We start from the raw sequence: 11293 nt of genomic DNA, 5'->3' as shown, positions 1-11293 counted from the left end.
AACTGGTACGAAAAGTTTGTTTCCTATTTTCTAGTGCAATGACAAGAGGAAAGAAGAAATCCGTATCTATGGAGCTGGAGCCCAATGATCAGACTCGGTCTTCCTCGTTACTTCACGCCAAGTCAGCTCCAGGACCATCCCAGCGTTCTCGTAATCGGGCGAGTAAATATCGCGCCATGCAAAATAAGATCCAAGCCTTACGTGATGAAATCAATCAGATGAAACAACGACAGGAGCAGCAGTCACACCCCGTTCGGGAAACAATCAGACCAGTAATGGAAGTCGAGTCCGCACCGCGGAGGGTGAGACCCGAAGGGTCACAGCATCAATCCGCCTGAGTTCCCGCTTCAGCCCAGGACCCTCCTTTAACTCAAAACCAAGTTCGGACTCGGAATCTAACATCTCGGGCTTCGACGAATGCCTTAGTTACCTCGGCCTTGGCACCGACGGACCTTCATTATGAGCTGGAGAGGAGGAGGAGGTGGAGGACCCCTGAGGTAGAGGCTCTGTGGGAGACAGTAGCTGAAAACAGGGATCTGTGGGAGGCACGGTTCATGGAACTTAGCAATCAGATTCAAATGTTACAGCAGAATCAGCAGCCTTCATCTGTCCCTGCCACCGTTCAGGCGATGATGGAAGAGACCGAACCTCCATTCACTTCCGTAATCATGAGCGAGGTAATGCCGTAGAGGTTCTGAATACCTCCCGTCATCTAATACTCTAGGTCTGGAGACCTGTCCGAGCACGTAGAGGCCTATTACTCGTGAATGCAAATCCAAACGGCAACGGATGAGATGATGTGTCGGGGCTTTTCTATCACCCTTACTGGATCAGCTCGGAGTTGGTACAGGCAACTCAAGCCCAATTCGGTCGGCTCCTTCGCAGAGCCCAGTAGATTGTTCCTTACCCAGTTCATAAGTGGTAAGAAGAGTCGTAAGCTGACTACTCATTTGTTCACCATCAAACAGGGGCTTAAAGAGTCATTGAAGGACTTACAGGTGAAGGATTATGATGACAAAATGGCTCTCTCTGCCATGTTCAGCGGACTGAAAGAGGGGAAGTTTACCTTCTCAATTGGAAAGAACCCGCCAAAGACGTTGGTCGAGCTCGTCACCAGAGCTCAGAAATACACTAATGCTGAGGAGTTCTCCAACTCTCGTAAAAATATCCAAGTAGCGGAGCCGTTAACTAAAGGGAAGAGGCTAAAGAACGAAGAGCCTCAGTCATTTAACAAGAAATCAAACGACTATGTTCCTCGTGATCGTCGCCCGAGCAGGAAGCCTGAGGGCAAGTTCCGTTCCTACACTTCTGTTAACACATCTACAGAACAGATACTGTTGGACATCAGGGGTCAAAAACTCCTTAATTGGCCCATTTGCATGAAAGCCGATGTGGAGCACCGAGACAAGCGCAAGTATTGCCTGTTCCATCGAGACCACGGTCACAACACGAGTGACTGCGTAGATCTCAAGGACGAGATCGAGATCCTCATCCGTAAGGGTCATCTGCATCGACACACCAAGGAGGATAAATCAGCTCAGAGAGGAGTAGCTGAGCAAAACTGCGGAAGAACCAGTCGAAATCCATACCATCTTTGGTGGTTCATCCAGTGGAGGAGACTTAAACAGGGCTCGTAAAGCCCACTCTCGGAAGTCCGATCCGGAACACTACGTCTACATGGCCGTGAGGCCGAAGAAAGAGCTTCGAGTCAGTTCCTGTAGCCTAACCTTCACGGAAGATGATGCATGCGAAATCCAGCATCCACATGATGATGCCTTAGTGGTGGCAATAACCATAGCCAACCACAAGGTTTACCGCATCCTGGTCGACACCGGGAGCTCGGCTGATATCATCTACTCAGAGGACTTCGAAAGAACGGGGATTCAAAGGTCACGCCTTAGACCTGTAAAGACCCCTCTGTACGGCTTTGCCGGAGAAAGGGTGATCTCCGAGGGAGCTATCTCCCTCCTTTTGACTGCGGGAGAAGGACGACATCTAGTCATCCTTTTGGTGAACTCCATGTTGTTAACGTGCCGTAAATGCACAACGTCATCTTAGGTAGACTCTCCCTCAATGCAATGAGGGCGGTCATGTCCACATACCATCTAATGATGAAATTTTCCACCGAGGGCGGGATAGGCTATCTCCTAGGCGATCAACGTGAAGCTCAAAAATGCTACGCAATAGCAGTAAGCAAAGGGTCGGTGAAGTAGACCATCACTATTAATGTCCTTGATCCCAGGGGTCCTACAGAGGATTCATCCGTAGAGGACTTGGAGGCCGTGCCGCTTGATGAAGTAGATCTGAGCAAAACCATTCAGCTCGGCATGTCACTAAATTCCGAGCAATGGTCTTAGATGTTAGTTTTCCTGCGACAACACAAAGATGCCTTCGCGTGGTCAGATGAGGATATGCCGGGAATCTCTCCCGATGTCATGGTTCACTGACTGCTTGCCTCCAAGTGCAGAGGTTCATAAGTAATATCCTGTGAATACAGGGTCGATCCCACAGGGAGATGAATTGCGAGAAGGAAAAAATCAAATGCAAAACAAACTAAGTAATAAAAACTAAACTGATGATTTGATTTTTGGATTTTTGAATGGATGTAATTCAATTGAATAAAAAAAACACCCAAGCTTCAAAGTTCCACACATAGATTAATGTTCCAAAATCATGATGACTTGGATAACACAACTAGGATCTGAGCACTATGGTCAGCCTAATCGGAAAATAAAATACTTTAAATATTTTAATAAATGATATAAAAGATTAGAAAATAATAGATTTGCACCATTGACATATATTCTCAAGCGCCAGTGATTTTAAGTATTCAATATCTATAGGATAATGAATATCAAAGAAATATAACAGGTTGAGAACATCTCCTATCTAGGAAATCTGATTAATCTAGGGTAAGCCTATCCATCAATGTAAATCTCATATGATGGAAACATATGGATCTTACAAGAGGATAAAAATAAAACCTAAATAATAGATAATATGCATACACCATTATTCTCATCATTAAAACAATCAATCATCATAATTTAAAGAAATATTAAACCCATGTGCTTCCCTTCTAGCTTGGGCTAGAGGGAACTTAGAAAAACATAATTAAATTGCAGAAATAAAAAGCAACAAGAAAGAAAGAAGAAAAATTGCAAATAAAAAAGATCTAAAAGGAAAGAAACAACTTATAAAGCTTTAATAAAACTAAAAACTCTTTAAAAAAACCCTAAATATTGCTCTTGAATGCTTCTAATGATGCTTTAGAATGCCCTAGGAGGCCCTATTTATAAGTAGGGAACTCCAAACTTCGTACAAAGTTGAAAACCCTAGAAAACGCCTCAAATATACGTATTTTCTCAAAATAGACTTCTCGCTGCATAGTTCGTTTAAAACAGACTTCCTGCTGCGCAATTTTCCAAAATAAACTTCACAGCTTCAAAATACACTTTTTTAGGACGATTTCAGGATTCTTCACTTCAAATCTTCGATTCTCTTCATTCCTCGCTTAGTTTTCTTGGATCTTTGGCATGTGAATTCTTCAATCTTGATCTCCTAAGATCCATCCATTGCCTTGGTGAATTTGAGCATCAAATTCTTACTTTTTAACACCTTTTTCAATCCAAGCTTTTAAATTCACCTTGCAACACATACATGAGTAAAATAGAATATTAAGATGATTTATGTTCATAAAACCAAGATATAAATGGCGAAAATTATGCAATATTTGAGTCTTAACACACCCCCCAATCAGCATTTTGCTAGTCCCGAGCAAAATAAGCGAAGAAAAATAAAAATAAGAAAAAAATAATTCTAGAAACAAAATTAAAATGAAAACAAAATTCTAACTACACCACTTTCGCAAGTAATCTCGATTGCATTTAGCATATGCAACAAGCCTTTAAACCCCTAGGTTTCCCCTAGTGGACGAGTTATAGTCTCGTGAGGGTTTTAAATGTTACCCACAAACATTGAAAATAAGAAAAATATTTCAACACTATAAAATTTATACAATTATGCCTCCATTAATCATATGAATTCCAAAACAAAACAATACTTACCCTAGATATGAAGTTAGCTAGAATCTTAATTTTTTAATCCATTACATCCTTGAGTTCAGAGACCTAATCAAAATTTAGAATAGTTATAACCCAATATCCTTAGGTGCTTCGTGACACTAGTCTAACTTTGAGAAATATGCATGTTCCCTATCCTAACTCCTTTCAATCATCCCAAGAATATGAAATCTCTAGTTATCTCATTTTTTTATGACATTTCTTCTTTTATCATCATATCCTCATTATTATAGACCACCCTTAGATGAAGATTCCCATCGGGTTTGCTTCATAACCTAAGGTATCGTACTTGTAATGGTAACAGTAATGGATACTTAGGTATTCTTACTCCGGATTACTGACACGATTGTTATGGTCATTGCATTCATGCTCTATAATAAAAATTTCTTTTTTTCCATCACTCTCTTTTTTTTTCCTTTAATATTCTCTCTTTTAAACATATATCAATGGTACTAGTTCATTCAACCTTGTTTGAATCAAAAGTTGTTATTTTAGTTCATATATCATATTCCTCACTTAGTTAGCTAGGGTGTATTGTGAATTCAGTACATCAAATTACAACTCACTTTAAACTAGTGATTAGATAATTGAACTCAAGTTTATAATTTTCAGTTGTCAGATTTCTGACTACTATCAACCTAGATTAGGTATTAAATTTGTCTTTGGAATTCGCAAAATATCATGTTCACATTCTTGTATATAAAAAATATTATTTTGAAAATGTTGAAATTTTTTATTTTTATTTTTTTAAAAATTTTTCATAAACCTAAAAAAAAAATAAACTTAAACCTAACTGAAACCTAAAAATAATAAAAATAATAATAAAATAAATTGAAACCCAAAAAAAAACCTCACATGAATGACTATCTACGCCCCCAACCTAAAATCTACATTGTCCCCAATGTAATATAATGTAATGTAGAGAACAATAAAAATAAAAGAAATGGTGGATAGTACTTACCATGAAAAACTTACCTGCTATGTGACACTAAAAAGAATTGAATATGATACAAATCCTACAGAAATGCTCCGTCAAACTAGGAGAATCCATCTGAATATTCTGATTCAATAAGAGGGAAGGACTCCTCTCCCAAATAAAAGTTTTCCACATAAGGCTTTAATCTCTGACCATTAACCTTGTATACATTGTCATTCCGCGGATTCTTAATTTCAACAGCCCATGAGTATAAACATTCTTCACAATGAAGGGGCTTGTCCATCTTGATCTTAACTTTCCCGGAAAGAACTGGAGACGGGAATTATACAATAAGACATTTTGCCGAGGTTCAAAATTCTTCCTCAGGATATTTTTGTCATGAAAAGCTTTGGTCCTCTCTTTGTAGATTTTAGAATTTTCATAGGAGTCTCTCCTCAACTCCTCTAATTCATTTAACTCTAATTTCCTTTGTCCACTTGCTTGATCCATATCAAAGTTTAATTTTTTTATTGCCCAGTAGGCTTTATGTTCCAATTCCACAGGCAAGTGGCAAGCCTTCCCATACACCAATCTGTATGGAGACATTCCAATCGGGGTCTTATAAGCAGTCCTATAAGCCCATAAAGCATCGGATAGTCTGAGGGACCAATCCTTCCTATCTGGCCTTATAGTTTTCTCTAAAATATGTTTGATTTCCCGATTAGAAATCTCAGCTTGCCCACTCGTTTGTGGGTGGTATGGGGTGCTCACTTTATGCTTGATGCCATATTTCTTCATCAAAGCCTCAAATGTTCTATTGCAAAAGTGAGACCCGCCATCACTAATGATGGCCTTTGGAGTTCCAAATCTAGCAAAAATATTTTCCTTGAGGAATCGTATGACCACTTTGTTGTCATTGGTCCTACTTGGAACTGCCTCAATCCACTTTGAAACATAGTCCACACCAACCAATATATAAAGAAATCCAAAAGAAAATGAAAATGTGCCCATAAAATCAATACCTCAACAATAAAAAATCTTCAATGGTAAAATTAGGGATAAAGGCGTCATATTTCGCTAGCACACTTCCCAACCTTTGACATCTATCACAAGCAACACAGAAAGCATGGGTGTCTTTAAACATGGTGGGCCAGTAAAAACCACATTGCAGGATTTTTGCAGTAGTTTTCTTAGCAGAAAAATGGCCACCACATGCTTCCATGTGACAAAAAGAAATAACACTTCGAACTTCATCCTCTGGGACACAACGTCTAAAAATTTGATCAGTCCCATATTTATATAAATACGGGTCATCCTAGAAGAAGTTCCTAACCTCAGTTTCAAAACGCTTCCTATCTTGTAACTTCCAATGATATGGCATTTTTTCCGTTACAAGATAGTTCACTATATCCGCATACCAAGGTAATTTAGAGATCGCAAATAATTGTTCATCAGGGAAAGTGTCCTGGATATGCATTTCCTCAGTGGAATCATCTAACACCAATCTAGAAAGGTGATCGGCCACTACGTTTTCTACTCCTTTCTTATCTTTTATCTCTAATTCAAATTCTTGGAGTAGGAGGATCCATCTCAAAAGTCTCGGCTTTGCATCTTTCTTAGATAACAAATATTTCAAAGCCGAGTGGTCCGTGAAAATGACCACTTTGGATCCCAGTAAGTAGGACCTAAACTTATCCAAAGCAAAAACTATTGCAAGTAACTCTTTTTCAGTTATTGAGTAGTTCACTTGGGCCGAGTTTAGAGTTCTACTCGCATAGTGAATAACGTAGGGCCGTTTATCTTTCCTTTGGCCCAAAACAGCCCCTATGGCATAATCACTTGCATCGCACATTAGTTCAAAAGGAAGTGTCCAATCTGGTGGACGCATGATAGGTGCAGTGGTAAGGGATGATTTAATTTTATTAAAAGCACTTGCACACTCATCTGTCCACTTAAATGGAACATCCTTTTGAAGAAGATTAGTCAAGGGTCTAGTAATAACACTAAAGTCCTTGATGAATCTTCTATAAAAACCAGCATGCCCTATAAGTGATCTAATATCTCTAACAGTTCGGGGGATAGGTAGATTAGCTATAATGTCAAGTTTTGAGCGATCTACCTCGATTCCATTTTTGGAGATAACATGGCCCAAAACAATTTCCTTTTGAACCATGAAATGACATTTCTCCCAATTTAAGACAAGGTGTTTCTCTTCACACCTAGACAAGACAAGAGATAAATTGTTGAGGCATTCCTCAAAACTACTCCCAAATACAGAGAAGTCGTCCATGAAAACCTCAAGAAACTTCTCAACCATATTTGAAAAAATACTTAACATACACCGTTGGAAAGTTGCTGGGGCGTTACACAATCCAAATGACATCCGTTTGAAAGTAAATGTGCCAAATGGATAAGTGAACGTGGTTTTCTCTTGGTCTTCTAGGGTTATCTCTATTTGGTTATATCCAGAATATCCATCAAGAAAACTATAGAAGGAGTGACCTGCTACCCTCTCTAAAACTTGATCAATGAATGGTAGAGGGAAATGGTCCTTCTTTGTGACCTGGTTCAATTTTCTATAGTCAATGCAAACACGCCAACCAGTGGTGACACGTGTTGGTATGAGTTCATTATTAGAATTCTGCACAATAGTTATTTCGAATTTCTTTGGGACTACTTGAGTTGGACTCACCCAAACACTATCGGATATTGGGTAGATGATTCCCACATCCAATAATTTGATCACCTTATTTTTACAACTTCCATCATATTTGGATTAAGATGCCTTTGAGGTTATCTAATTGGTTTGGCGTCCTCATCGAGGTAGATCCGATGGATGCATATGGAAGGGCTTATACCCTTGATGTTAGAAATCGTCCAGCCCAAGGTTCCTTTGTAGTCCCTTAGAACATTCAACAATTTAATCTCTTGATCCTTGTCTAAAAATGAAGAGATCACCACAGAATAAGTTTTATTTTCACCTGAGTATACATACTTAAGCTCATTTGGTAGTGGTCTTAAATCAAGCTCTAGAACATTGGTTAGTGATTGCAGAGGTCGCGAGTCCTCGATAGATAGGATTTGAGTGCGCGGTCTCCATTGGTACAATTCAATGTCTTGGGTGGTAGTGCTCTCATTATGATCACAAATTTTAGCAATCACTTTTTCTAAATTAAAATTTTTCAAGTCCCCAAAGACTTGAATCAATTCTTCAGTCAGACTCGGTTCCAATTCCCCTTCTTCTATCAAGCAGTCCATGAAATTTAACTTATGGATCTCATTATTATCAATGGGCTGCTTACATAGATTGAAAATATTTAACTCTAGAGTCATGTTACCAAAAGACAATTTCATCATTCCATTCCTGCAATTTATGATTGCATTTGAAGTTGTTAGGAATGGGCGACTTAAAATGATGGGAACTTGAGCACTAGCATTTACACATGGTTCAGTGTCTAGTACAATAAAATCCATGGGAAGTAGAATTTCTCCACTTGGACTAGCACGTCCACTAAAATTCCCCTTGGTACCTTAATAGAATGGTCGGCGAGTTGGAGTGTAATCGTGGTTGGTTTAAGCTCGCCTAACCCAATTTGTTTGTAAACTGAAGTACTAAGTTGACACTTGCACCAAAATCTAGCAAAGCATGCTCAATTTGAAAATTCCCAATAATATAAGGAATAGTAGGACTTCTCAGGTCTTTGTATTTGGGTACGGCCCTTTGTTGAATGATAGCCCTCACTTTCTCAGTAAGGAAGGCCTGTTGTGCACATTTAATTTCCTTTTTATAGTACACAAATCCTTGAGATATTTAGCATATGATGGAATTTGTCTATAATGACATCAAGCAAAGGAATATTGACAGTAACCTTTTGGAGCACATCTAACACCTCTTGATATTTCATGGGGACAGTTGGATTCCGAAGTCTAGATAGGAACGGAACTGGAGGCTCATATGACTTAGTCTCTTTATCCTTTTGTTGTTGCGGCTCTTGAACCATAGCCGGTTCATCATTCTCTTGAGACAGTGGCTCATCCTCCGGTATTTCTACCGGTTGCATTATCTTGTTATCGACCTTTTTTCCACTTCTCAAGGTAATGATGGCCTTAGCTTGTTCATGATGTAGCTCACTTGGATTTGAGTCTCCAATGAAATGTGTGTTTCTAGGGTTTGACATAGGTTGAGAAGGAAGGGTGCCTTTTTCCCTAGCATTTAGTTGAGTCTCAATCCTAGCCACAGCTGTCTTTAATTCCTGATTTGATTGGATTAGAGACTGATTCATTTAAGCTTGAGAGTTAATGAATGCGGTCAATGCATCCTCCACAGATGATCGCTTTGATGGGAGCATATATGGTGCATTGTTAGGTGCCCTAAAGAAGTTATTTTGTGGAGGCATTTGAGGTGCATTGGGCGCATTAATTTGTGGTCCATTCCTCTAACTAAGATTAGGATGGTTACGCCAATTTGGATTATATGTGTTTCCCATTGGTTGCATAACTGACCTTTGATAGTTATTTATAGTATTTGCTTGATCATGCTCATGCGTGATATTTTGTACAACTGATATTATTGGACAATCCTTTGTGTCATGGTCGACTACCATAAATGCTACAAAAATTACCTACAGAAGTATTTGCTTTAACCATATCAACCTTTCTAATTTCCAAGGCTTCGACTTTTCTAGCCAATGCAACGAATTTTACATTAAGGTCGTCTTCCTCTCTTAGGACATACATCCCTGCTTTCTCTCAAGGAATGGGTCTAGTTTGGTCTGATTTAGTAGAGACATCTCATGTCTGCTTATTCTCTGCTAACATATCTAGAAAATCCCAAGCCTCATTATGATCTTTATTAAGAAAGGTTCCACCACACATCATCTCTATGAACTGACGGGTATCCATGGTGAGCCCCTTTCGGAAAGCATCAATCACGTGCCATGGTTCATAACCATGATGTGGACAAGTAATTAGAATGTCTTTGAAGCGCTCCCAAGCTTGAAAAAATAGTTCATTCCCCTTTTGGGAGAATGACATGATTTCTTGTTTTAGTGCATTTTTTTTGTGCTCGGGAAAGAACTTTTTCAAAAACTCTCTACTTAAGGCTTGCCATGAAGTGATGGTATTAGGTCTTAGAGAGTTGAGCCATGCTTTGGCCCGATCCTTTAGAGAAAATGAGAATAACCTAAGCTTAAGTACATCCCTATTGCCATTGTTTACTTGTAACGTTGCAATTACTTCCTCAAAGTCCTTGAGGTGCAAGTAGGGGCTTTCAGAATCTAAGCCATGAAATTTAGGAATTAATTGAATCACACCTGATTTAAAATCAATGTTCCCTGTGTGAGCAGGGAACACTATACAAGATGGTAAAGTTGATCTCTCAGGGTGTAAATGTTCACGTAAAGTCCGTGGTTGGTTTAACACATTCCTATGAACTTCATTTTCATCCTCAAGAGGAGGATTATTTTGATTTATAGTTGGATTTGGCAGATTTGGATTTGGATTATCAATTGGGTCTGCCATGGAATCCAAGTGATATTGAGTGCCTCTTCTAAGTGAATGATCAAGGCCTGGAACTAGTCCCCCTTCAGAGGAGAGTCGATTGTTTTGATCCCTACTCCAACGGGACATAAACCATCCACACCACACAACAAATACCACTAATTCAAATCGCAAGTATGATACTTAAAATAAAAATAAAAACTTAAATCAACAACCCAGTGGAGAGCCGACCATGAGGGTTCGATCCACAAAGCAAAATAAATCAACAACCCAGGGCAGAGCCGACCATGAGGGTTCAATCCACAAAGCAAAATAAATCAACAACCCAGGGCAGAGCCGACCATGAGGGTTCATCCACAAAGTAAAATAAATCAACAACCCAATGAGAGCCGACCATGAGGGTTCAATCCACAAAGCAAAATAAAAAATAAATAAATAAATAAAAGTAAAACTAATGCGTAAATTAAACTATGCTAATATGGAAAATAGATTCAATGGATGATCTTTGTGATCAAACAAACAACTATAGGACAACCATAGCACTTGGGTGATAAAATCCCAAGCGGGGCAACCTTATGTCATAGTTAGTGCTTGAAAGTCCCAATGAATTTATTTTCAAAGAAAAAGAAAATAAGAAAAAAATAAAAAATAAAAAAATAAAAAAATCTATGGAAAATCGGAGGGTTTAGAAGAAAACTTACCTTGGCTATCTTGCACAGATCCAATCTATCTCAGTCTCTCCCCGGCAACAGCGCCAAAATTGATTGCTTGCCTCTAAGTACAGAGGTTCGTAAAT

At 38.9% G+C, this 11293-nt stretch overlaps 1 protein-coding gene and 1 non-coding gene across 2 annotated transcripts; both read left to right on the top strand.

Annotated features, from left to right (window-relative positions):
- Nucleotides 1-767: 767 nt before the first annotated feature.
- On the top strand, nucleotides 768-1637 carry LOC131220233 (uncharacterized). Its single transcript, XM_058215191.1, has one exon. The coding sequence runs from the start codon at nucleotides 768-770 to the stop codon at nucleotides 1635-1637; it is 870 nt and encodes a 289-aa protein (XP_058071174.1).
- An 8306-nt stretch (nucleotides 1638-9943) lies between these two features.
- On the top strand, nucleotides 9944-10050 carry LOC131222098 (small nucleolar RNA R71). Its single transcript, XR_009159806.1, has one exon. It is a non-coding gene; the product is annotated as a small nucleolar RNA R71 (small nucleolar RNA).
- Nucleotides 10051-11293: the final 1243 nt, after the last annotated feature.

The sequence above is a fragment of the Magnolia sinica genome, chromosome 12, assembly GCF_029962835.1.
Source record: "Magnolia sinica isolate HGM2019 chromosome 12, MsV1, whole genome shotgun sequence".
NCBI classification, from domain to species: domain Eukaryota; kingdom Viridiplantae; phylum Streptophyta; class Magnoliopsida; order Magnoliales; family Magnoliaceae; genus Magnolia; species Magnolia sinica.
The sequence above is the reverse complement of the archived record's forward strand: the minus strand, read 5'-3'. Positions and strand labels throughout refer to the sequence as shown.